At 46.5% G+C, this 27721-nt stretch overlaps 2 protein-coding genes across 5 annotated transcripts in view; both read right to left on the bottom strand.

Annotated features, from left to right (window-relative positions):
• Nucleotides 1-3045: 3045 nt before the first annotated feature.
• NUDT16 (nudix hydrolase 16) lies at nucleotides 3046-6513 on the bottom strand. Its single transcript, XM_066351306.1, has 3 exons — nucleotides 6341-6513; nucleotides 5041-5310; nucleotides 3046-4352 (listed from the first exon to the last, which is right to left on the bottom strand). The coding sequence occupies exons 1-3, from the start codon at nucleotides 6476-6478 to the stop codon at nucleotides 4200-4202; spliced, it is 561 nt and encodes a 186-aa protein (XP_066207403.1). The 5' UTR covers nucleotides 6479-6513; the 3' UTR covers nucleotides 3046-4199.
• A 13387-nt stretch (nucleotides 6514-19900) lies between these two features.
• Nucleotides 19901-27721, bottom strand: part of NEK11 (NIMA related kinase 11) — a 290594-nt gene continuing 282773 nt past the window's right edge. For 3 of the 4 annotated variants that reach the window (XM_066351279.1, XM_066351278.1, XM_066351280.1), the window contains one exon: nucleotides 19901-20748. In XM_066351279.1, the coding sequence (XP_066207376.1) occupies nucleotides 20466-20748 (283 nt within the window). In that variant the 3' untranslated portion in view covers nucleotides 19901-20465. The remainder of the gene's footprint in view (nucleotides 20749-27721) is intronic. The other variant, XM_066351283.1, reaches the window with a different exon arrangement.

Below are 27721 nucleotides of genomic sequence, written 5' to 3'. Positions count from 1 at the left end.
ATGACACAGGAGAGTCAGTAGAGATCTAAAAAAGAAAATTTGGTATAAATAAATGATGGCTGAGCTGCCAGGAGGTCGTGGGAGACCCAGTGCTAGAAAGACGGTATAAACAGGGTGTGGGGCTGGATCAGATCACATCTGGAAACCTTCACTTTATTAAACGTCGATTTGCCTGGTGGGCCCCTGAGCTGAGGGATCTGTTAGCACTGCTGTGGCTGGAGAGTTACTCCCATCTCTCTGGGCCGCAGGTCCTCACCACCCCCCTTAGAAATCCCAGATGCACTCCCTGTCCATTCCCTCCAGCCCTCCTACCTGAGGGTTTACTCTAGAGCAGGGGTCCCCAAACTACAGCCCGTGGGCCGCATATGGCCTCCTGAGGCCATTTATCCAGCCCCCACCACACTTCTGGAAGGGGCATCTCTTTCATTGGTGGTCAGGGAGAGGAGCACAGGATGCTGTATGTGGCGGCATCGCTCACGTACAGTACTACTTCCGGTGACGCGGGACGCAAGCGTCATGGCTCCGAAAGTGCGTCATATCACTTGTTATGGCTAGCAGTGACAAATATGGAACCGGACATTGACCATCTCATTAGCCAAAAACAGGCCCATAGTTCCCATTGAAATGCTGGTCAGTTTGTTGATTTAAATTTACTTGTTCTTTATTTTAAATATTGTATTTGTTCCCGTTTTGTTTTGTTTTTTTTACTTTAAAATGATATGTGCAGTGTGCATAGGTATTTGTTGATAGTTTTTTTTTATAGTCTGGCCCTCCAATGGTCTGAGGGACAGTGAACTGGCCCCCTGTGTAAAAAGTTTGGGGACCCCTGCTCTAGAGCATACAAAAGGCTCAGGGTTAGGTTAGGAGGCAAAAGACAGAGTCCTTAACTTCTCTAGGTGTCTATTTACCTGATCCCTGCAGCTGCTCCCCTGCCCTACCTTCAAAGGCCAGGAGCCACCTCTGGGCCCACACTGCTCTCTATTGCCCTTCCAGATCACCACTCTCCCGTCTCCTCACAGATTCCCTCATGCCCATTTTCCCCTCCTGGCCACTGTCCCTGGCCTTTGGGTCACTCTTCTGTCCGCAGAGGGTGTTGGCTCCGAGTTCGCGCTCTCTTCTCCAATGTGTCCGTTTCTTGCTTCATTGCCCACATGACTTGGACTTTACCTGTGACTGCTCCTCTCAATTTCAAACCGGCCCTCTCTGGTTCAGACACACCTATCTCACCAAGACCACCAATGCTAACACCTCTCAAGTCATCTCCTGTCTTCATTAAACCTTGTACCCCACCGTCCATCATTTCTCCTGTACCCTAACTGCCCCATCCCTTCCTTGTGCTCCTGGCAATTCCCCAAGTCTGCATCAAGTGCCTTCATCCCAGATGGCGCCCAAGGGGAGAAAACAGTGCAGGGGCACACACACCCCTGCCTGCCAGTCTGTTTTTCTTTTTTTCTTTCTTTTTTTAAAATTTATCAATTTGAGAGTGGGGGTGGGAGAGAGACATCAATTTGTTGTTCCACTTATCTATACATTCCTTGACTGATTCTTGTATGTGCTCTGATTGGGGATTGAACTCGCAACCTTGGTGTATAGGGACAACACTCTAACTAGCTGGGCTACCTGGCCAAAGCTCTACTCTTTCTTTGACTTACTTTTAAATACCAAAATGAATGACTACTTCATATCTTCTTTTTTTAATGTTGCCTTATCACCTTCATAACTTCTGAGAACATCTTCCAGCCACATCCAGCTAGCTGATGGCCTCACTTCATTTCACCAAGAAGACATTCAAACTCCATGATCTCATCATTAATTTCGCCCCCTCCTCCTCTACACCTTCCTTCTCCTCCTTCCTGAGCCCAGTCAGGCTGCAGGACTCCACCTGCTCGCACCTCGGGGCCCTCCCTCCTTTTTCTTGGGTTGTGCCCTTCAGTGACCCCTTCTGCCATCCCCACACCATCTCTCTCCACACCCATTGTCCCATCCACATTCACATGCCCCGTGTCCCACTGCAAACACTCTGCTGACCCCCAGCTCTCTCTGTTATCACCCCATTTCTCCACAGGGACCAACTTCTCACCCTGTCCCCTCCCCCACTCAACCAGCTCCAGGTTGCCTTCCACTCCCAGCCTTTCCTGAAATTGTTGCCATCTAAGTTATCAAAAGCTTCACGCCACTCACTCCAGCAGTCTGCCCTCATATTACCACAGCTCACAAGCACTTGGCACAGGAACGTTCTTACAGCAGCTTCCTCTCAACCTCTGCTCCTCCCCCACTTCCGGGGGGGGGAGGGGAACTTCCTCAGGCCCTGTCCCGGGCCCTCTTTTCTGTCCTCCCCCTGGCTGACCTCCTCCAGTCTGACAAATTGTCCTATCCTCTTTATGCAGATGACTCACAAATTTGTGTCTCAACATGCCCCAAAGGACTTTGATTCTACACCTTCCAAAAGTCTGCCCCCCACCTCAAGGTTTCCCTTCATCCACATCTTGACTAACAAGAAACAAACTGAAAAGTCATCCTTGAATCCTCTTCTCCCTCACCATACCCCCAACCAGTCCCTCAGAGGGCTTGTCAGTGACACCAGCATGCTTCTCAAACACCTTCACTTCTCACCATCTCTGCTGCCCTCCTGGCCCAGATCACCACCATCTCCCCCGTGAACTACGGTGGCAGCCTTCTATCTCATTTTTATCCCCTCTGAGTCCAGGCCCCACACAGCACTGGGCCACAGACCTTCGCTCCTACCTGCCTCCTGCCGGCCTCTCCAGCTGCGGCTGCCCCTGCTCACTAGTCTAACTACACTGGCCTTTCCCACTTCTAGACCATCCTCCACTAAATTAAAGATGGAGTCTAATTCCCCTACCCTTGTTTTGGGATCATTTGCCAAGATTCTTCCTTGGGGCCTTAACACATGCTACTCCCTGGAAAACCTTACTATACTCTTCCCACACTCCTACTTGGGGACTTCCTTCTCATCTTTCAGCCTAAATACTCTTCAGAGATGCTTCCCAACCATCTCAATAAAAGTAAAAAATAACGAGGTGAGACCTGTATCAACCCTTTATTTTCTTCTTAACACTGACATAAATAAAGCAAATAAATAGGCATCATAATTAATATTGTTAATCTTATCTTCCTCTAGAGCAGGGGTTGGCGGCCTAAGGCCCACAGGCTGGCCACCTCCTTTTAAAAATAGTTTTATTGGCACACAGCCACACCCACTGACATGGCAGAGTTGAGTAATTGCTACAAAGACCATGTGGCCCAACAAAGCTCAGAATGTATACCATTCCCAACCTTGAGGAAAGCAAGTCCTATGGCTCTCATCCTTAGATCTCCAATACATCATACATATTGTAAGAACCAAAGGGCCAAGAAGCCCAACAATAAGCCTTTCTTTACTGAAGGCTCTTTTTGTCCGACCAAGGCAAATCAGGGATGGGTCAGCTCCCTTCTGATGTCTCCAGAGTTTAAGGGGTCCCAAAGATGCAATCCCTGGAGATGCACCAGGACTCAGATGTGTCAAATTCAAGGTCAGTCCAAGGAAACCAAACCACTGCTTCACCCTTTCTGCTCAGTTTCAGGACACAGCAAGGGGTTGGGTTAAGACCCTTTACCACCTTTCAGGGGCATACTGCTCTGGCCAACTCCCAGGGAAGGATGCGACCACTTTCACAGGGAAAAAGTCCTCTGCTTCTCTGTCCTCCACAACAGTCATGGGCTGGGCTAGACCCTGGAGAGCAGCTATGTGGGAGGGTGGGAAGAGGCCATGCAGGAATGTGCTACCATTCCTCCCCCTCGCATGAGGATGGGATGGTGACAACTTCGGCCCCAAAAGAGCCTCTTCCTGGTTAAACTAAACTTTGGGGGTCAAGGGAGCATCAACTTGTATGGGCACAAATTTTATATCCCCTTGTCTGGGGGATTCCAGGCTGTGTGTATGCAAATACACTGGGAGGGGTGGGCTCTGAGAATTTGCCAGGGCCCCTGGGATGAGCTGCATTTTTTTGTCAGTTGCCCTGAGTTGCTGGGGGCCCTCTGCTCAGAACATATTGCACATACTTCTCCTTTTAATCTGTTACCACCTATCGGTGCAGGCCCAGAAAATAAAAATTTCCTTTCCTCCTCCCTCCTTCCGACCCTCAGGCCCCACAGGTCCATGGAGGGCTCCTCTAGTGAAGAGCTGAGATCTTAAAGCCTCAAGCAGAGCTCGATTCCAGCAGTTCCAAGTCCTGTAGGGCTTCTATCAGCTGCTCCCGGGAAGCACCAATAAAGGTATTCTCCAGGAAGGCAGGCAAGCCTCCCACACCGTCCCGCAGGGTATACAGCGGCACCCGCACCAGGCCCAGCACCTGTGAAAGGAGAAAGCCAGGAGTCACCGGGAACCCAGGCAGCTGCTCATTCCTCAAGTCATGCTACCCAGCTCCAGCAAGGCTAGTCCTTCCGTACTACTAAACCTTTAGTCAGTGGCTGCTTCCTCCAGGAGCCTGTCTGGCCCTACATCGGTTCTCAGAATGTGGTACCAGGCCAGGCATATTGGCACCATTTAGGAATTCCTGAAAAATGCAGATTCTCAGGTCCTTCTCTCCCTCCCCCACTGAACTGGCAATTCTGGGTGTAGGGCCAGTAAGTACTGTTTTAATAGGCCTCCCACATGATTCTGATAACTGCCAAAGTTTGAGAACCATCCCTATGCACCAGCGGTCCCCCTACTCCCCTAGCCTAAGTGCCAAACCAAAATTTCCCCACGAAGAATCAGGACGCATCTCCTTTCCAAGAAAAAAGGGGGCTTAGGGTATGACGCCTGGCCATTATATACGAGAAGCAGAAGAGAGGCTTGGTTGGATGTGTTCTAGAAAGTTAGCTGCAGAGGCCTGTCAAAGGAGAAGAAGTGGGGAGAGACCTTCGCAGGGGAACAGGGTTGGCTATTGTCTGACATCCAGAGGAAAGATGACCAAGACTTCCACTCTATACCAGGGGAGAAAGAGGCTTTTGAGCAGAGGGAGAATGTGGGGGTGGGGGTTTCCAGAGAGGCCCCACCTCCAGCCCGTGGTCCCTGGCGTACGGGGCGCCTTTCTCCACTGCAGTCAGCTGCTCCAGCGTCAGACGCTTGGCATAGAAGTGGGCCACGACGTGCGGGTTGGTCGCCGCATGCGAGCTGCGGTAGTCGGCGCGCTCTATGCGGAAGGCCTGCGCACCCTCGCCCAGCTCCTCGTTCAGCTCGCGGTTCAGCCCATTCTCCAGCGTGCCGTCCTGCAACTTCACAAAACCGCCAGGGAAGCCCAAACGGCCATCAAAGCGCATCTGCATCTGCAGGAGAGGAAAGCTGGGATTGCCTGGGGCGCCAGAGGCAGGCACTACAGGGAGGTAGCAGGGCGGGGAGTGGCCTGGGGCGCCAGAGGCAGGCACTACAGGGAGGTAGCAGGGCGGAGAGTGGCCTGGGGCGCCAGAGGCAGGCACTACAGGGAGGTAGCAGAGCGGGGAGTATCCTGGGGCGCCAGAGGCAGGCACTACAGGGAGGTAGCAGGGCGGAGAGTGGCCTGGGGCGCCAGAGGCAGGCACTACAGGGAGGTAGCAGGGCGGAGAGTGGCCTGGGGCGCCAGAGGCAGGCACTACAGGGAGGTAGCAGGGCGGGGAGTGGCCTGGGGCGCCAGAGGCAGGCACTACAGGGAGGTAGCAGGGCGGAGAGTGGCCTGGGGCGCCAGAGGCAGGCACTACAGGGAGGTAACAGGGCGGGGAGTGGCCTGGGGCGCCAGAGGCAGGCACTACACTACAGGGAGGTAACAGGGCGGGGAGTGGCCTGGGGCGCCAGAGGCAGGCACTACCAGGAGGTAACAGGGCGGGGAGTGGCCTGGGGCGCCAGAGGCAGGCACTACAGGGAGGTAACAGGGCGGGGAGTGGCCTGGGGCGCCAGAGGCAGGCACTACAGGGAGGTAGCAGGGCGGAGAGTGGCCTGGGGCGCCAGAGGCAGGCACTACAGGGAGGTAGCAGGGCGGGGAGTGGCCTGGGGCGCCAGAGGCAGGCACTACCGGGAGGTAACAGGGCGGGGAGTGGCCTGGGGCGCCAGAGGCAGGCACTACAGGGAGATAGCAGGGCGGAGAGTGGCCTGGGGCGCCAGAGGCAGGCACTACACTACAGGGAGGTAGCAGGGCGGGGAGTGGCCTGGGGCGCCAGAGGCAGGCACTACAGGGAGGTAACAGGGCGGGGAGTGGCCTGGGGCGCCAGAGGCAGGCACTACACTACAGGGAGGTAACAGGGCGGGGAGTGGCCTGGGGCGCCAGAGGCAGGCACTACCAGGAGGTAACAGGGCGGGGAGTGGCCTGGCGCGCCCCCTCCTCACCAGGACAGCATAACGCATAGGGATGTGGTGGAAGAGTAGCCCAGGGTCCGGCGCGTAGAGCATCGCGTGGCACGCGTGCTGCCACTTAGGCTCCAGCGCCAGGGCCTCCTCCAACGTCAGCCTGCGGACACCAGCCATGGTCCCGCGCTCTTCCTTCACCGATCCCGCAGGCCCACGTGGGCAGGGTGGCGGGCGGAGCGGCCAGGACTAATCCCCGCAGGGCTCAGGGGCGGGACCTAGAAGAGTTAGGGCAGCGACTGGTCAAGGCGGCAGCCAATCAGGGTGGGTTATAGGTGAAGTCGAAACCTTCCTCTGGATTGGGCTTCGGGATGGGGCGGGGCCATAGGTGTAGCCAGCGTCCTATGTAGGGACAGTAGCGGTTAAATTTGCTTACATCACAATCCAGCGCTGGTAGTATTCCTAAATGTATTTGGAGCCGGGGACGCACTTGAGGGATTGTATCCTGAGCACGATTTAATTAGGGACGAACCCTGGGAGCCGGAGAAATACAGGGAGCGTTCAAGGAACTACTGTACATCTGGTTTGATCTAATGGTACACGAGGCATGGGTCTGGAGTGGGGTTAGGAAGGAAATGAGGCAGAGCTGGCTGCTGGGACGTGGCCTTTCTAGGGCAGTGGGGATGGAGAGGAGCGATGGGTGTAACAGCTATCCTGAGTGGAGGAATCGAGGGGACTCCGTGGCTGATTGAATGTTGGGGCTGATTGGTACTTAGGGTGAGGTTAGAGTCTCTGGTCTGGGTGGATGGTGGTGTCCTATCTTGAGAGGGGGATTTAGGAGGTGTAGTCAATGGTAACTGTAGCTCTAGTCAAGAACTGGGGGTAGTGATAAGCAGTGGATAGGATGGATAGGATCAATCAAGTTTTCCGAGGAAAGAGCTGTGCGTGGAACCCTATGGGCACAGGAAGGAACGTGAGGAAGGTTTAAAGATGGAAGAAGTGCCCAAGGCTTTCTAGATTTATCTTCACACACTCAGACCACTGAGCTGTGAAGGAAGGTAGGGAACAGCCACCCCCAGGGTAGTGGGCTACTCTGGGCCTGATGCTGAGGACCAAGGATTTGGGATCTCTCACTGCAGGCCAGGCCTCCCCCACCTTTTCTGAGGCCTTGTACTCTATGCAGACTACCTCTACAGGAAGCATCTGTCTCTTACACAAAGGAAAAGATGAGGCAGCTCCTTGAAGAGGGCCCTGTAAGTGACAGCTAGGGATGGAGAAGAACCCGAGAATCCACCCAGACACAGGCCTGAGACCTTAGCATCCTTTAACCTTGTCAGATCCCCAGTTGCTCATCTTTAAACGGAGATGATACCAACCAATATTAGGAATGTTGAGAGTTCAAAGCACTTAAAACAGTGTCAGCACCAGGTAAATGTAGCCTCCCTTGGTGTTGAGGGTGGGCAGAGTGCTGTCTTATGTTCAAGACCTGTTGGTTAGAAGTCAGCCACAGTCATCAGACCTCAGCATCCTACGGGGAGAAGAGAGTCATCTCTGGCATCATCTTTCCTAGCTTACAGATGTCTAAATAACATGGCAGAGGTGGTGTCTACTAATATCAGGCAACTGGATTCAGGTGATGGGACTGTAGGTGTGACACAGCTCATTACCCCACAGTGGTCTAGGGCAGTGGTCCTCAACCCCCGGGCCATGGACCGGTAACGGTCCGTGGGCCATTTGGTACCGGTCTGCAGAGAAAGAATAAATAACTTACATTATTTCCGTTTTATTTATATTTAAGTCTGAACAATGTTTTATTTTTAAAAAATGACCAGATTCACTCTGTTACATCCATCTAAGATTCACTCTTGACGCATGTCTCGGTCATGTGATACATTTATCCGTCCCACCCTAAAGGCCGGTCTGTGAAAATATTTTCTGACATTAAACTGGTCCGTGGCCCAAAAATGGTTGGGGACCACTGGTCTAGAGGCCTTGGAAATGGCCCTGGGTTAAATGTTAGAATCACCTTGCAAAAAGCTCGCAAAAACTGCCAGTTCCAGATTTCCACCCCAAACCAACTGCATCAGAACCTCTGGCAGTGATGCTGAAGCTTAGACAGTTTTAAAATGTGTTTCAGGTGACAGATAAACAACCAGGGTTGAGAATCAGTGCCCTAACCCTTACTTCTAACATTCCAAAAGTGACTTGGTTTCTCTCCTAAATTGGCTTCCTCAAAGGATGTAAGGTCAAACATACCCTTTCTAGAGCTTCAGATGGTTGCATATTTCTTTCCTGGTTGCTTGAAGAGGCTTTGAAAGATGGATTCCTCTCCTTGTAAGGCAACATGAAAAACTGAAATTAAGCCAACAGTTGTCTAATAATGAGTGACTTTGAAGACCAGAGCTTTTTCGGGATGAAAGAACATGGAAGTCCTCAGACCCCATCCCCACACCCCAACCTTGCCTTTCTTTTTGAAGCATCCACCCACCGGGTATAATAAAACAAAAACAAATGTCGGAGACTTTCAGAGGTAGGTATAGATGTAACTTTATTGGCCAGTTTCACCTGCACAGGGGTGAATTCCCTGATGTCCGGAGACACAGTACTCAGTAGGAGCTGCAAATAGGAACCGCCCCGGGTGCTTACAGCTAGTTCCTTATATATCCTAAGTAAGCAAGCATAAACAGAAGCAAAAATGGCGATTACCTATTCGCTAAGGGAGTTGCACATAGCATAGCAACAGGGGCTGGGTCTAACTCATTGGTGAACTTCAAACATAAACTTCTGATAAGGGTCTCTAACCAATGGAATGCAAATGTTTGTCTTCCTTTGTTCCTAGCCCCACAAGGTCCCTATCACTACCTCCCTGTCTCTGCTTCCACACTCTGGCAATCCCAGCACACTTTCCTGAATTTAACAATTTGATTTTTTCTTGATTCTTACATTTTCAACCTTCTCTGCTTCTGCCAGCAGAGCCCAGGCTCCATGCCTCCCCTTCCCCAGTCTATCTACTGAGGCCGATTGCCCAGGATGAAAGCTGGAGGTGGGTGCTAAGCAGTGCCTTGTACCTCAAGAGCTACTCCATGCTCATAATGGTACTCAAAACCAAAAATAACTGAGGGGTCAACCGCAGAGGATGATGCTAAAGAATGAATTCGTTATTTTTAAAGTAATGAAAAGAATTAAGCATTTATCCTGTCTTTAGGAAGGGAAGTTTCTCTTTATATGGAGTATTCCAGTTAATCAAAGAAAAATGACAGAACCAATAAAACCTTTACTGTTTTTTAAAGTTTAAAGAATAGATCCTAGGGATCTATCATCAATGGCTGCTAACATCAATAATAGAAAACCAGCTATGTTATTTGCCTCATGATGACAACACATCACTTCCTGTGAAATATTAATCCTAAAAACTGGAATTTGAATCTGGATCTGATTACCATTTTATAAGAAATACGAAGTACATCTTTAAAAATCAGGAAACCCTGGCCAGATAGTTCAGTTGGTTGGAGTCATCTGGAGGTGTGGAAGTTACTGGTTTGATCCCTAGTCAGGGCACATGCAGGAACAGATCAGGGTTCCTGTCTCTCTCCCTCCCCTCTCTCTCACTAAAATCAATATATATATTTTTTAAATCAGGAAGAAGCTTGAATGATCCCTGTGAAAGTGGATCGAGTTGGAGACATCAGTATGAATTCATTATGTTTAACTTAATTTAGATACAGATGGTTACATATAAAAGTATTCATAGATATGTGTGTATACAAGGCTTATATACATATATATTTCTTTGCTCTGTCACCTGAGAGGACATAAAGCAATATCTGTCGGGCAAACCAATGTGTTTCAAGTGTCTAGGTTTGCTGGCTTGTATCGGGGTAGCGCCATGTGTGTATAGTCCAGGGAAGGCTGTGGGTGCTTGCCCTCGGGGCGGCAGATTGCAAATAGCAGACTGCCTGTCAGTGGTGGGGAGGGGTTATTGTTTGCTATTGTTTGCCAGAGAAAGGGTATTTCCTCCTGGCCTGTTTGCTGGAGTGCCGAGGGGCTTGGGAGCTCTGCTGAGAATGGTGGGGTGGTAGAGGGGCCTGTGAGGAGAAAGGGAAGAGGTCTTTCCTGCCTGTTTGCTCCTCCATTGTTATGAGACTTTAATAAATGGAATGGCCCACCATCCTCTTGCTCCACAGTTCCTTTACCATCTGCCTGAATCCAGTGAGAACCTGCATGGCCACGGCAGTGGCCACTGGCCTTACAGTACCCCAGAAGCAATAGGCACACCTAGTGCCCAGATCTTGATTTTTAATACCCTTCTCCAGCGAAAGGAGCCAAGGTTCCTTGGAAGAAATGGCTGATTCAAGCACTGGGGCAGGAAATATACACAATGGATACATGATAAGCCTGAAGCACCTTGTGATGCCTGAAAATAAGGAAGTGCACCCCAAAAAATTATTTTTAATGAAAAGCCATACTGATGTCAAAGGGACAGGGACACAGGAACCAACTGAAAGAGTTCCCAGTGGCCAAAGCTGAAACTATTTTAGCGACAAAATAAAGTAGTATTGGACTATAACCCAAGTCTAAAATAAATATCTGCAGGTTTATACTGATATAGACAATGAATAAGTAAGTAAAAGGGTGAGAAGAGAAATCTCCCATGCAGAATTTGAAGTAATGTACTCTGCCCTCGAGGTAGAATGTACTGCCCACTCTATGGGTGGGTTGTGAATACTATCTTCCAAAGAGGACAATATGGAAAGAAGTGAATGTGTTGGAGGGAGGGGGGTTTTGTAACTTTGTGGAGAAACCTGACAAACATTACCTTAGCCAAGTGATCAAGGTCACCATCAACAGTGAACAGCCATGTATGTATCCTTGATAATATGATGTGATAAATATGATATTTAATGTCATTGGCTTTCCTCCTAAAATGGCATAACCCCTGTCTAACTATGAGAATAGCATTAAATAAATCCCAGTGGAGAGATATTCTACAAAATACTTGACCAACATTCCTCAAAACTGTTAAGTCACAAGGAAAGTCTAAGAAACTGTCACGACAAAGAGGACCGTACTAAATGTACTATGCTATCTGGGATGGCATTCTAGATCAGAGAAAGAACATTAGGACATTAGATAAACCCTAAGGAAATATGGGCCCCAGCCAGGTAGCTCAGTTGGTTAGAGTGTCGTCCTGACGCCATGGGTGCAGGTTCAATCCCTCCAATAGGACACATACAAGACAAGAATCAACCAGTGATGGCATGACTAAGTAGAACAACCAATTAATCTCTCCCTCCCCCTCTCTCTCTTTCTCTCTCCTGCTCTGTAAAAATAATAATTTTGGCCCTGGCTGGTTGGCTCAGCGGTAGAGCGTCGGCCTGGCGTGCGGGGGACCCAGGTTTGATTCCCGGCCAGGGCACATAGGAGAGGCGCCCATTTGCTTCTCCACCACCCCCTCCTTCCTCTCTGTCTCTCTCTTCCCCTCCTGCAGCCAGGGCTCCATTGGAGCAAAGATGGCCCAGGCGCTGGGGATGGCTCCTTGGCCTCTACCCCAGGCGCTAGAGTGGCTCTGGTCATGGCAGAGCGATGCCCCGGAGGGGCAGAGCATCGCCCCCTGGTGGGCAGAGTGTCGCCCCTGGTGGGCGTGCTGGGTGGATCCCGGTCGGGCGCATGTGGGAGTCTGACTGTCTCTCCCCGTTTCCAGTTTCAGAGAAATACAAAGGAAAAATAAAAAATAAAAAAAATAAAATAAAAAAAATTTTTTTTTTTCATTTTTTCTGAAGCTGGAAACAGAGAGAGACAGTCAGACAGACTCCCGCATGCGCCCGACCGGGATCCACCCAGCACGCCCACCATGGGGCGATGCTCTGCCCACCAGGGGGCGATGCTCTGCCCATCCTGGGCGTCGCCATGTTGCGACCAGAGCCACTCTAGCGCCTGAGGCAGAGGCCACAGAGCCATCCCCAGCGCCTGGGCCATCTTTTGCTCCAATGGAGCCTTGGCTGCGGGAGGGGAAGAGAGAGACAGAGAGGAAAGTGCGGCGGAGGGGTGGAGAAGCAGATGGGCGCTTCTCCTGTGTGCCCTGGCCGGGAATCAAACCCGGGTCCTCCGCACGCTAGGCCGACGCTCTACTGCTGAGCCAACCGGCCAGGGCCTTAAAATAATAATTTTAAAAAGCTAAGGAAATCTGGATGAAGTGTAGACTTTGGTTAACAATAATGTAACACTATTGTAACAAATATTCTGTACCAATAGAGGATGTTAATAATAGGGGAAACTGGTTGTACTATATGGGAATCTGCACTTTCTTTCAAGTTTCTCTGTAAATCTAAAACTTCTAAAAAGTAAAGTTTATTGTTTAAAAAAAATCAGGATGATGCAATTAGCAAAATCTAGACTGAAGGTGACTTTATAAGACAAATGGCCTGGTTTCTTCAATAAGTGAATTATGGGGTGTGAGGTCGGTCGGCAATGGGGGGAGGTCACGTGAGGAACCAGGCCCGGGAACTTTGGCTGGAACCGCCCACATCCATGCCTGCCAAAAGAAACTCTCTGGAGCCCTTTAAAAAGAACGACTGTGTCAGCCAATGAAATTTCACCACGTCATACTAACTCACCTTCACCCAACCGACCCTATAAATTACCCCCACACAGACTCCCCCCCTCCTCCGCGCAACTTCTCTGGCCCCTGGCTTGTGGACCAGAGAACCTTGTCTGGGAAGAGCTCTACTATTAATAAATAAAGCTTTTGCTATTCCACACTTTGTGGCTACACCTTTCTTTCTTCCTCGCGGGGGGGGGGTGGGGTGGTAGAAAGATGGAGGCAGAATCTATACATCAAAAGAGATTGAGGAGACATCATTAGAAATGACTGGGCTTTATTTGGATCCTCATTTGAAGAAACAAACTTAAAACAGCAGGGGAAATTGAGCAAAACAGATTGGATATTTGATATATAGGAATTATTGATCACTTTCAAATATAATAATATTGTGACTTAAAAAATTATTTAAAAGACAAAGATTTTCTTGCTACCTTAAAGATCTCGATATTATGGTTTAAATAGCTTTAATAATTGAATTTCATGGTTTAAGTTTTAAGCACGTAGCAGAATAAGAATCTTATGACTCAACAGGGGAAAGAGATTCTTTATCCTTTAGAGATATAGGCTAAAATATTTATGAATGATAGGATAAAAATAATCCAGTTTGGAGGAGTGGGTGAGAGCATAAATAAAATAAGATTGGTTAAAATAAGATTCCATAACAAGGGCTTATTATATTATTCTCTTTACTTTTATGATTTGATGCTTTCCATAGTAAAATGTTAAAAATATAAAGAGCTTCCCATAAAGTTAAAGGTAAAGGTTATAATTTACATTTGAATAAGCTTTGCACTTCACAAAACCCTACAGATCTACTTTGAAAATAGTCCTGTTGGAGACAGGCTTTCAATTCTGCATACTTGTTAATGACTCTGGTGCTCCTAATGAATATTTATGATGTTATATAGTTTTTGAATATGTCATTTTATAATGTATATATACTATATATTTGAGACCAAATTTCTGAATGTAGGGAAGAATGCCTGAAGTTAGGGAAGAACTGAGTGTCCTAAAGGTGCTGGTGGTGCCACTAACTTTGGGGTCACACAGGCAGGTTACTGGAGTGTGAAGTTCATTGACGCATTGTGCAGGGGCATGCTGGTACTCAGAGACCATTCACCCACCTATTCAGAGCTGCTTTCTCTATGGCCTTCATGGCTTTTAGCAGACCGTCAGTGAATTTTTAATACAGTGCTAGCTGAAAATGGCTAAGTGTGTACTTTTGGGTGTGTTTGCACAGTAGGAGTAGAATTTTAGAAGCCTAAAGCCTTCTGTTGGGCAAACAAGTGTGTTAGACTTGCTCGCTTGTACTTTGACTGGTGCATGAGCAAGGGCCGCACCACGTGTGTACAATCTATGTAAGGCTGCAGGTGCTTGCCCTCAGGGCGGCAGATTGTAGATTGGATTGCCTGCTGCCATTGGGAGGGGCCATTGTTTGCCAGAGAAGGCCCCCCCCCACCTGTGTGCTCATCGGCCCTGAGAGAGGGAAGCGGTTTGCCCTGCCAGCTTGCTCGTCAGCTGTTGTGAGACTCTAATAAACGGAATGGCCCACCATCCTCCAGCTCCACTGTTTCTTAAGTGTCTGCTCGAATCCAGTGTGAACCTGCATGGCCACGCCCACCAGTCTTACACCTTCAGAGATGAATCGCCAATGATGGGAGATCAGGTGGCCTGACCATAAAATTAATAATAATTTCTCCTCCAAAGTCGAGGGCATCTACATTTAAATTATTTTTCTATATTATGGAGAACCCATTGGCAATGTCATGTGATTCAACCTATTAAATCACCTTACTTGTTCTTTACAGTAATCTTCAGACACTGGCAGGAAACTAAGACTTGGCAAAAATGACTTGCCCTAGCCAGACCTGTGGTGGCGCAGTGGATAAAGCGTCGACCTGGAACGCTGAGGTCTCTGGTTCGAAACCCTGCACTTGTCTGGTCAAGGCACATATGGGAGTTGATGCTTCCTGCTCCTCCCCCCTTCTCTCTCTCTCTCACTCTCTCTCATTCTCTCTCCTATCTAAAATGAATAAATTAAAAAAAAACTTAAAAAAAATTTGCATAAAAAAAAATGACTTGCCCTAGATCACACTGTAAACGGCAAGAGTGGGGCTAGAATCTGCGTCATCTGATATTAAGTTCAGTTTTCCCCTTACAGCCTGACCAGGTGGTGGTGCGGTGGATAGAGCATTGGCTTGGGACTCCGAGGACCCAGATATGAAACCCCAAGATCACTGGCTTGAGCATGGGATCTTAGACAAGACCGCATGGTTTCTGGCTTGAGCCCAAAGGTCTCTGGCTTGAGCAAGGGCTCGCTGGCTCAGCTGGAGCCCCCCAACCCCTAGTTTAGGTACATATAAGAGAGAAATTAATAAACTAAAAAAAATTTTTCCCCCTTACATAAGTTGTGAAGATCATTTAAAAAGTTCTTTACTGTGTGTCCACCCCGGCTCCTTTCCCTAATCCTCTGTCTTTTAAACACACACGCACGTGCGCGCGCGCACACACACACACACACACACACACACTTCTCTTTGCCCTATTTTTCACTTTGCTCCTTTATCATCTTGGTGACCTGGCCCCTATTCCCTTCTGAAACATTTGTTAGCGACCCCATTATCCTGAAAGAGTTTTCCCCTTGAGCTACTGTTTGTTAGCACCCTTTATCCTGAGCCCACTGCGATGGCTGAACTTTTATAACAGATCTAGAGCTTTTGCTCCAGCCTCAGTCCAAATACATTAAATAATTAACTTCCATTACGCCCCTTTGTATCTTTATTATCTCTGCCTCACCCAAAATAGCTGGTGGCATTTCCTCTGCATAAATAGAAAACAGAAAGGTCAATTGGCATTTGTGAAATATACGTATATTTAACAAAGCAGCAAGCTAGCAGGGTCCCTTTCTTCCCTCGTACCTGTGACTGTTTCAAAACAAGCACCTTCCTAATTCTCTAATTCCTCAGCCAGTTTCTACTCAGCATCTCCCATCTGGTTAGTGATGTAATATCCATACATGTGTGTGTGTGTGTGTGTGTGTGTGTGTGTGTGTGTGTGTGTGTGTGTGTGTGAGATGTGTTATTGAGTTGGCTCCAACTCCTGGCAACACAATAAATGAGTGATGTCCACAATGTCCTGTCCTCAACAGCCCTGCTCAGCTCCTGTGGGCTCATGCCTATGGCTTCCTTTATGGAGTCAATCTATCTCGCATTTCATCTTCCTCTTCCTGCTGTTTTTTTTTTTTTTTCCAGCATTATTTTTTTTTTCAAAGAACCCTACCTTTTCATGATGTGCCTGAAATAGAACAGCTTTGGTTTTGTCGTTTTTACCTCCCGCGATGTTGCAGGCTTCATTTCCTCTAGAACCTACCTGCTTGTTCATCTTTCTGGTAGTCCAGGCTCCAGGGTACCTGTCAGGCTCTCTTCCAACGCCGTATTTCAGATACATCTATTTTTTTCTTATCAGCCTTCTTCACTGTCCAACTTTCACATCCATACATAGTGGAAATATGAGGGTGTGGAATGACCTTAGCGTTGGTCTCTTATGACACACCTTTGCTCTTGATGATCTTTCCTAATTCTACGTAATTCAATGAATTTCCTAATTTAATGTAAGGAGATAGAAGAGAAGAACAAAAAGGAAAAACCAAGGATCTCTACCAAAAGATTGAAGAAAATAAAAGAAAATTTCAAACCTAGACTAGGAATGCTGAACAACCAACAAGGAAGCACATTATCTGATCAGGAGAAAATAAAGGGAAGGTGGAAACAGTATTGTAGGAAAATGAGAGATTTAACTGCAGCCTTGAGACGTCTTTGGTGTGGACTTCCCAATGCCAAGTCCTGCGGGGGCAGAACGCTGCTTCGGCAAGCACTACTGTGATTGTTTATAGCAGGGGTCCCCAAACTTTTTACACAGGGGGCCAGTTCATTGTCCCTCAGATCATTGGAGGGCCAGACTATAAAAAAAAAACTATGAACAAATCCCTATGCACACTGCACATATCTTATTTTAAAGTACAAAAAAAAAACCAGGAACAAATACAATATTTAAAATAAAGAACAAGTAAATTTAAATCAACAAACTGACCAGTATTTCAATGGGAACTATGCTCCTCTCACTGACCACCAATGAAAGAGGTGCCCCTTTCAGGAAGTGTGGCGGGGGCTGGATAAATGGCTTCAGGGGGCTGTATGCAGCCCGCGGGCCATAGTTTGGGGACCCCTGGTTTATAGGAAGCAGCTGATTCCTGTAGCTATTTTCCTACATGCCTGTGGACATCTGTTGGTCATCTTTCTCTGCACCTGAATCCATTGTAGACTAATTTGACTCAGGCTCTGCTGATTTGCTTGATGAGCAAAGACACGAATAAATACGATGAGGCTGCAGAGATCTGGGCTCTCAGTCCTAGAGCCTGGGAGGCCCCTGTACCCATCTTTTCTCTATGTTGTGTCCTGTGTGTGTTTTTTCTTAAGTCCTGCAGTGCCTTCCTTTCATGCACACCCACTGCTGAGCTGGTCTTGGCACAGTATACTTAAAAATCTATACAGAAAAGACAAAAGGATGACAGATACCTTCAAATAAGGTTACTATTAGAAAGAACTTGTAATTCGGGAAAGCAAAGTAAAACCTGTCGTGAAAGTACTGGAAAGAAGTCCTGGCTGGTTGGCTTAGTGGATAGAGTGTCAGCCTGGCATGCAGATATCCTGGGTTTGATTCCTGGTCAGGGCACAAGAGAAGCGAACATCTGCTTCTCTCCCCTTCTGTCTCCCTCATCTTTCTCTCTCTTCCTCTCTTGCAGTGGCTCAGTTTTTCTGGGTGTTGGCCTCAGGTGCTAAGCATCAGGTGCTAAGGATAGTTTGGTTGCTCCAAGCATCAGCCCCAGATGGAGTTCCCGGGTGGATCCTGGTCAGGATGCATGTGGGAGTCTATCTCTCTATCTCCCCTCACTTAAAAAAAAAAAGTACTGGGAAGAAATAAATCACCAGGTATACATGGGATACCGATAGAATTATTTCAACCTACTCTGGAGTCAAAATTAACAGACTATGGTTGAAGGAGAAAGTATTTCCCCAGTGGTAAATCTAAAACTTCTATATAGATATTTTCTTATAGTCATCTTAAATCCTGTGCTGCTGCTCCCAGTGAACCAAATGAAAGGTAAACATGCATGAGTGCCTTTGTAAGGCAAAGAGCTATGATCCAAAGTGGTGTTTCTTCTTGGGTCTCCTTTCTTCTTTTTTTTTTTGCATTTTTCCGAAGCTGGAAACAGGGAGAGACAGTCAGACAGACTCCCGCATGCGCCCACCGGGATCCACCCGGCACGCCCACCAGGGGCGGACGCTCTGCCCACCAGGGGGCGATGCTCTGCCCCTCCGGGGCGTCGCTCTGCCTCAACCAGAGCCACTCTAGCGCCTGGGGCAGAGGCCAAGGAGCCATCCCCAGTGCCTGGGCCATCTTTGCTCCAATGGAGCCTTGGCTGCGGGAGGGGAAGAGAGAGACAGAGAGGAAGGCGTGGTGGAGGGGTGGAGAAGCAAATGGGCGCTTCTCCTGTGTGCCCTGGCCGGAATCGAACCCGGGTCCTCCGCACGCCAGGCCGAAGCTCTATTGCTGAGCCAACCGGCCAGGGCGGGTCTCCTTTCTTTTAAGCCTCATCTGATGACGACGTGCAGCACCAACCCCAGGAGTACCAGTTGTTTCCAATCTGTACCTGTCTTCCTAGATACTGTAAGGGGTCAGAATATGCCACCCAAAATATGCCACACTGGCATAAGATTATTTTGAGCTAAAAGCAAATAAGAAACAGCAGATGTTGGAAAAGCTCTCTGCTTCCTCCCTTTCTACCTAAAAGCATAAATTTCCCATGAGAAAAGTGCCCCAAGGAGACCAGGAAGAGACCAATCTTATCACTGGAGATGGGATGCCAACACCAGAGGTGGACCCGAACGGACAAACCTATTAAAATAACCCTTATCTCCCACTAGTTTCCCCATGCATTTCCTAGTCACTTTCCCACAATTTAACCCCCTTAGGAGTTCAAATCCCCTTTTTTCTTGTCGTTACTTCTCCACAAATGTATTGCTCCTTTGTCAGAATGGTATATAAGCTCTCAGGCTTAACTGCTTCCTTGGGGTTTCCACTTCTTTCTAGAAAGCCCCCAATGCCACATTGAAAATATTACTATTAAATAAAATCTGTATGCTTTTTCTCCTGTTAATCTGTCTTTCGTCAGTTTAATTTGCAGGCCCCAGCCACAGAGCTGAAGAGGGCAAAGGAAGCCTTTCCTCCCCTCTAACATGTTCTTACACCCAGGGTATTATTCCCTGGACAGTACCTTTAAAAGTGTGTATGTTTAAGAAGCTGCTCAAGCAAGTCTGCTGGAGCTCCTCAGTCGAAAGCCCACATACATAGAGTTTAAGACAGGGGTCTCAAACTCGCGGCCCCACGGGCCGCATGCGGCCCGCCGAACAATTTTGTGCGGCCCGCAGACTAATCCACGAAGTTCAAAATATTTTGGATAAAATTAAGTAAGCCTAGGGGCCTACTTGTATTTTTCATTTCTCTAGCATCCTAGCTAGATATTAGCTTAGTTAACAGCAGTTGTGATGCGAACTAGTTTCTGGTCGTTTTGTGACACTGAAAAGTGTTGCGTAACAGTTGCCTTTTGTAGACCTAGTGCGGCCCGCGGAACGGCTGTGATCTTGCTCTGCGGCCCACATGCTGAGTTGAGTTTGAGACCCCTGGTTTAAGAGCTGGGGTGCTGAATCAGACAGACCAGCATGCAGTCCCAACTCAGCTCAGGCTGGGTGACTAAGCAGGCTACCTAACTCGAGCATCCTCGGTTGTGAAATGGACTGATCTCTCTCTCTCTCCCTGGTGAAAAAAATCCAAGAGGTATATAATGCACTCCTAATAAACCTAATGCTAGCTGCTCTAAGTGATAATTATCATTACATGACTGTGATATATTCCACAAGATACTTCTAGATAACGAAAAGCTAGAATAGGTCATTTATTTTGTAACCATGGAAAATCTAATATTAAGAATAAGAGTCTTCACTACTCCACGGATGAGTCTGGGGAATCCATCACAGGAGAGAATCACTTTTTGGATTTCTACTCAGATCCTTATACATCGGCACTTCTTGCTTGAAAGCTATAAAAGGATAAAAGTGGACCAAAAAAATCAGGTCACCCAAAACAGGCATGTGTGATTCTTGGTCAGCAGCTCAGTATGTCAGCGGCCAGTGTCCACAACTGTCAGAGGCATGCTGGCCACAGTCCATGGAGATCCAGGGCAGAGGCACCGAGTTTGTCCTCCAAGGGGAAATGATAAAGAGCAGAGGGCTTCCCCAAGCTGTCCTCAGGGTGGTCGACCCCAATGGGAGCCTTGCAGGGACACTCAATCTGAACTACATGCTAATGTCAGACCCAACAATACTGACCTGCTCGTGACTCCAAGTACAGGCAGACTGCGTCTGCTCCTCTCTAACTCCCTCTTGATAAAGAATAAAAGTAAAGATGGTAGCTCCCGCTGTGTACCCATCTCCCAGACTAGACTCCAACTTATGTGTTGAATGGATTTTCACAGAAATCTGTCCCCTTGAACCTGCTTGCTTTTGACAGTTGTTTGTGTTGGTTCTGAAGTGTGGGCCCTTCTCCCATTGTGATCAGCAACTGCTCCTCAAAGTAGAGGAGCTGGTCAACTTCAAAACAGTCACTGGCACGAGGCACCACTTTTTCTAGAGATGCCCTGATCTCCGCGTCACTGGCGTCGCGCCGCCTTGCTTCCTTGAGGTAACCGTAGACTTGCTCAAACGTGTCTGCTCCCAGTTTCTGCATGGCTGACCTGTCGAACGAGATAGCAGAGGGAAAGAAGACGGACCCATTGAAATTTATTTTTAAATTATTAATTACACAAATCACATTATAGCCCTGGGATTCAGACCAGGGGCAGAGCAGTCCTCTTTGAGGAGGGGCCATCTGAGCAGAGAGCCCCAGGACGTGAGGCCAGGACTAGAGGGAAGAAGAACTGGGGCCGAGGCTAAAACATGTCAGACAGAGGCTGAGAAAGCCAGTGTGGCTGCAGTCGGGAGGAAAAGGATGGGATATGAGACCAGAGAAATAATAATGAGAAGAAAACATTGTTTTTATTAACTATGTACTTTTCTATGCACTTAACCTTTACAACAGCTCTATGTGGGTTGTTTGTTGTTGTTGTTGTTGTTTTAATCCCTATTTTACCAAAGAAGAAACTGAAAAAGGGGTAATTAGGTCAAGTTCCCACCAAGGCCAGCGTTCATTTTTCTGAATTTGCCTCCGGTCCTTGTCCACACGTCGCCATAACCTGTGCACTGCTATCACCCCATGGCCGCTGCTGGCGAGTTTATTTTGCCTCTATTTTTCTCTTTCTCAAGCCAGGGTCACAAACTAAAGGCCTATGGGCAAAACTTGGCCCGTGACATATTCTGTTTGATCAGCATCATGCTTTTAATTTTTTCTAGTTTCTCTTTTTTTTTTTTTTTTTTTTTAACATCTTCATGTAAAAGTCCCTAGGCAGGGACTGAGTCTCCCTCTCCGTTTGTAAACTGGCCTCTGTCCCCTCCCACATCCCTTAGGACCTCCCACCGGGCTGCTTCTCACATTCCCCCGCCCACCTGACTCAAGGGCTTTTTTCTTTCTTCTTCTTTTTTTTTTTTTTTTTTTTGTATTTTTCTGAAGCTGGAAACGGGGAGAGACAGTCAGACAGACTCCCGCATGCGCCCGACCGGGATCCACCCGGCACGCCCACCAGAGGGCGATGCTCTGCCCCTCCGGGGCGTCGCTCTGCCTCGACCAGAGCCACTCTAGCGCCTGGGGCAGAGGCCAAGGAGCCATCCCCAGCGCCCGAGCCATCTTTGCTCCAATGGAGCCTTGGCTGCGGGAGGGGAAGAGAGAGACAGAGAGGAAGGAGGGGGAGGGGTGGAGAAGCAAATGGGTGCTTCTCCTGTGTGCCCTGGCCGGGAATCGAACCCGGGTCCCCCGCACGCCAGGCCAATGCTCTACCGCTGAGCCAACCGGCCAGGGCAAGGGCTTTGGAGTTTTATGAGTTTTTAAGGACAATTCAAAACTTATGTGCCAACACTTACCTTATCATTCCCCCACCCAACACTTAGCGTTTTCACCGAAACGCGGTGTGAATGTCTTCAGAAATACAGTTTTCCATGTAGGGGAATATCTTCTGGCACCATTTCCAGGAGAGGGGCTAATTAAGTGGGTGTGTTCACTCAGTGAAAACTCCTATTTATACTTAAGATTTCTGCACTTTTTTTGTATGTATGTTGAGCTTGACTACAAGACAAAAGATCGTGTGAGAATGGAATTATTAGGTTGTAAAGCCAGTAGCCGTGGCCACCATCAAAGCCGCCTGGCCCGTGAAGGTTCTCATGTAATCCGGACAGATCGTAAAGAAACTGCGGAGCCCAGAACTGGTGGTCCATTTTCCTTTAATCCTACCTAGCTCGCACCCGGCAAGGGAGTAAATAACAAACACACTGGGCTCCAAATCCCACTCATTCAGTGCTCACAAAGCTACTGACTCACCCGAGTTTTCCTAGAATCAAAGGCTCCCACCTCCTTGCCTCCATTTTAGCTGCCTCTTCTCCCCCACGTGGTCTCTCTCTCTCTCTCTCTCTCTCTCTCTCTCTCTCTCTCTCCCCTGCTACAGCATGGGCTCCTCCTCTCTACAAGAAGTGGTCACTCTTTTCCAAAATGGCCTCCTAGCTCCTCCTTTTAAAACTTTTCCTGGGAACAACCCCTTCCTCCAGCACACATTAGCATAACCAAGCCCCTTCCCAAGCAAGAAGGGCATTAATAGTATCACCTGGGCGATGGGTAGCACCATCTTTAACAATAAGAGTGAGAAAAACCCACAAAATACAGATTTTACAACTCATTCACCCAACATAAGTCAAAAGTATTTTTATGACTTTAACCTTGAAAAAAATGCTTCTTTATTCTTCATTTCAATGGATTTAGTGAAAATAAAGATTAGGTATTTTGGGTTATTTTACCCTAGAATTTTTAAAGCATTGCTGCTAGACAGTAACGTTAATGATAACATTGAAGGCACTAATCACTGACTCTTTCATACATTTTATAAGCTTTTATTGTGCAGTACTATTCACCCTTGTGATCTGTAGAACATAGGAACTAGGTTAGGTATTGTGGCAGATAAAAAGAAGAATAGTAATTGATCCTGCTCTAGTGGAGAGGCTGGAAATTATAATGCAAGCCCCATACATTTTAAATTTTATCTAACATTTTCATAGTATTTTAGAGTTTGCAGAATGTTTCTACATTATCTCAAATGATCCTTGTGAGCTAGGCAAGTCATTGAACATTTATCTTAATTTTACAGATGAGATAAGTAGGTTGACTTTTAAAACTCACACAGCTAATTGGTGATGGAGCTTAAACTCAAACACAGGGAACTGGAACTCGGAGTGCTAGAGGGGTCCCAGCCCCAGGGTCCACATCGTCCAGCGTGGACAGGTTTCTCACTGACCCCAGATGCCTCACACTCCTAGTCACCTCAGTCAGACCACCTTAACTATTTGTACAGCACTTACAACTCTCTGGTATTTTTCTTCTTTTTTTTTTCTTTCTTTCTTGCTTTTTTTTTTTCGTGAGAGAGAGAGAGTGTGTGTGTGTGTGTGTGTGTGTGTGTGTGTGACTAGAACAGGACCAGAGAGAGAGAGAGAGAGAGAGAGAGAGAGAGAGTGTGTGTGTGTGTGTGTGTGAGTGTGTGAGACTAGAACAGGACCAGGCACGCAGAAGGTGCTTGGTAAATATTTATAGAATGAAGGAATGACCCATACAGCCATTAAATATCATGATAAAAATATAAAGTGCTATGAAAATTTACAGCAGGGAAAACCAGAGCATTCCCTCTGGAGAAGAGAGCACCATCGAACCTGGGCTGTAACAAGTGCAGGGAAGCCGGGTGGCAGCCAACAGGGGGAGCACTGGGCATCAGTGGGTCTGTGTGGCAGGTGAGTAAGACACGTGCTGAGGGTGAGAACCAGTAAATAGAACATTAAAGAAACCATAGAATTTGACTAGTAATATCACCCATTGATGATAAACAAGCCGCACCTGTCCCCTGAAACCACAATAACGAATAGTTTCTGAATAGCCATGTGCCAGGCTCTATTTTGGGCATCACCTCATGTCATCCCATTAAATCCTCATAACAATCCTCTGGATAGATATTGTTACTCCTATTTTACGGAAGAGAAAACTGAGATAGAAGAGGGTATTAAATAATTTGCCCAAATCACTAGGGAGTATACCTGAAAATAACATACTATTTAATGTCCACTGTAATTGAAAAATATTTAAATTGAAATTAAAAAAAGAAAAACAAAGAAAAAAATTTAAACCCTAACTGCCATCCTCTGAGGACATTTTTCAAACAAACAATCTGGGAAATGAGCATAAAAAAAGAAAGTTATTGCCCTGGCCGGATAGCTTGGTTGGTTAGAGCGTCGTCCAGAAGCACAGAGGTTGCTGGTTTGATCCCTAGTCAGGGCACATACAGGAACAGATCAATGTTTCTGTCTCGTTCTCTCTCACAAAATTTTTTTAAAATTTAAATAAAAAGTTGTTAAGAGAGTAGAGCCTAAGATTTCTCATCACAAGGAGACATTTCTTTCTTTCCTTTTTTATTGCATCTATGAGATGATAGATGTTAACTAACCTTATTGTGGTAATCATTTCATAATATATGTAAATCAAACCATCATGCTATATACCTTAAACCTATACAGTGATGTATAACAAATATTTCCCAATTAAACTGGAGAATCAAAAAATAAAAAACAACTTGCCCATTGCCAGAGAGTTTGAAATGGGGGAGCTGGGATAGGAATTCCAGGAGTTTCACACAAGGACTCATTCTCTTCATCATAACAAATTTGGAGAGACTGACGTTGAGTCCTGGCTCAACCCTTCACTGGCTGTGTGATCTTGGGCCAATTATTCAACCTCTCTGAGCCTTAGATTTTCATATTTAAGTGGAGATCACACACACACACATCTAAGCAGAGTACCTGCCACCCACCAAGAACTTGCTAGCCTCTGTGTTACTATCACACACATTACCGTTGCTTTCCCAATGGTGAATTGCACAGTTATCTTATTTTTGTTTAACTGGAAGCATCAAGTAATTTCTCAGTTCTACCTCTGGTTAAGAAACTATCATATGTTAAATATTTTTATCTTCTCTACTGAATTTGAAAAACAAATGACACAAGAAGGCAAGTGGCACAGTGGGAGTAAAAAAATAACTCATTTTGTAGAAATAATCAGAAAACCTAGTTTAGCAGAAAGCTTTAAGAGAGCACACAGATTATTCTACAGGCACAGTTTAAAAAAAAACTTGAAAATGACTTTATAGACAATAAGAAATCCCTGCACATCAAATATGTATGAGCCACTGCAGGAGCAGAATGGTGTGATGTGTTTTCCCTTAATACTGCTGTCTTAACGATCATTTGGTGCTAACAGGCATCAGGAATCTCAGTTAAGGATGGATTCTGTACTCCTCCTCTCTGTACCTAGTATTGTGGTGGCTGTCTGTGAATCTGCTGGGCATAGATGAACAGATCTCTCTGCCGATCTCTACAGAAACTGCACTGTGGATGCGGGAAGACATGGGACATGGGACCACCCACGCCCCTTTCTGTAAGTGGTGCTTGCCTTCTGTTCTGTGCACCCTGGGCAGCTCAATCTTCAGTGTTCCTGCTGGTTGGGTACCCCGTTACAGCTAACCATTCCTGTAAGGGTTATTTTGTTCGTGACCTAAACACCCTCCATTGTTCATAATCAGTAAATGTAAACAAACTCACTACAAACAAAATCCAGCTAGATATTGTTACAAAAGACACACCAAAAACAGCGTTGAATGGTTGAGAGTAAACAAACAAACAAACAAAAGATATGCCAGGCAAATAATAAAAGAAATCTGGAAGTAGCCACTTGATATGAGACAAAATAGACTTTAAGAAAAAAAAGTGTTATTAGGATAAAGAATGCCACTAGATAATGAAAACAGTTCAACAGGAAGAAATAAAAATTTAAACCTAGCATACATCTAATAAAGTAGAATCAAAATACAAAAGGCACTAGAGGGAGAAATTGTCAGATATTTCCTCATAATGTAGGATTTCAAGACTCCTTGCTCAGTTGTTGGTAGGTAAACATTCAAATGATTAGTATTAACACAGAATATCTGAATACATTAAGAAGCTAAACTTAATAGACATATATAGGACCCTCTCCTTCCCTGACGATTAGAGAATTCACTCTCTTCCCAGACTCTCTTGTAACACTTAGCAAAACTGACCACACACTAGACACCAATTCAAGTCTTAACAAATTTCAAATAACTGATTTTTTACAAAATCTAGTTATCAGACCTCAGTACAATTGATAGAAATCTGAAACAAGACTATAGAGTTAGCCTTGCTGGATATTTCAGTTGGTTAGAGCGTCAAGGTTGTGGGTTTGTTGCCCAGTCAGGGCACATGCAAGAATCAAGCAATGACAGCATAAGTAAGTGGAACAACAAACCAATGTATTTTCTCTCTCTCTCTCTCTGAAATCAATGAATAAAAAAATATGGATTAGCCCTGGCTAGATAGCTTGGTTGGTTAGAGCATCGTCCCAATATGCAGAAGTTATCAGTTTGATGCCTGGTCGGGGCACATATAGGAACAGATTGATGTTTCTGTCTCTCCCTTTCTCTCTGAAATCAATAAATACATTTTTAAAAATATGGATTAAACATTACCGTATTTTAAAATTTATTTATTCCAAGTAAATTATGGGTCAATGAAAAAAAAAAGACATGCTATAAACAGATTCATTTTAAGCCAAAATAAAAGTGATAGTGTTCAGCATTGTAATATTGCAGTGTAAATTTATTCTGGCACTTGGAACACATGCTGTAATAATTCTGCAATAAGTATTTCAGGAATCATAAAATAGAAAATTCTATTTAAGGGGACTCTCTTGCTGTCACCTAAGACTTGAGAAGAGAGGGAAGTGTTCCCTGTTTGGTTCAAATTAAAGAAGGGTTCTAAGTTAGATTTTTCCAAGGAAGGGAGGAGAGGAGAGATGAGGAAGGGGCAGGAACTACCCCTTTAGTTAGGCAGGTATCTCAAATAAAAAATACTTACATTTTCAAATGAAGAGAACTTACATTTTCTTTCTTTTTCACCTATTTCTTCCTACACTTCATACCTTTTATCAGTTTTATCCTCCTGCTCAAAAGTCATCTTAGTGCGGATGTTTCACGTGCAGGCCAGCGATCCTTGGGCTGGACCACCGTCCTGCCCACATGGCCAACGCAGGTAATCATCTCACAGCGATGGAGGAAGCCTCTGCAGGTTCAGCAGAAGCCCCGCTGCCTGGAGCCAATCCCTGTGTGTGTTTAGCCGACTCTCCAGCTGAAAACTCCATTAAACCACAAGAAAGCACTTTCTCCCTCTCTCTCCCTTTTCCCTCCAAACTCAATCTCTCACCCTCCAAATTCCTTTACTGACCTCTTTGCGTGTTCACTTTTTATGTGCAAACAATATATTTTATCACATATATTCATTCGCCCATTAATTATAGACTGCTCTGTGTGCCCTCTCTCTCTCTCTCTCTCTCTCTCTCTCTCAGGGCTCTAAAGAAGAGGATATCATAAAAAAATGCCCCCACATTTTACATATTATTTTAATTTTGAAACAGTCTCATACTTATAGAAGAGTTACGGTTAGAGCAGAAAGAACTCT

The sequence above is a fragment of the Saccopteryx leptura genome, chromosome 10 (assembly GCF_036850995.1).
Source record: "Saccopteryx leptura isolate mSacLep1 chromosome 10, mSacLep1_pri_phased_curated, whole genome shotgun sequence".
Classification (NCBI taxonomy): domain Eukaryota; kingdom Metazoa; phylum Chordata; class Mammalia; order Chiroptera; family Emballonuridae; genus Saccopteryx; species Saccopteryx leptura.
The sequence above is the reverse complement of the archived record's forward strand: the minus strand, read 5'-3'. Positions and strand labels throughout refer to the sequence as shown.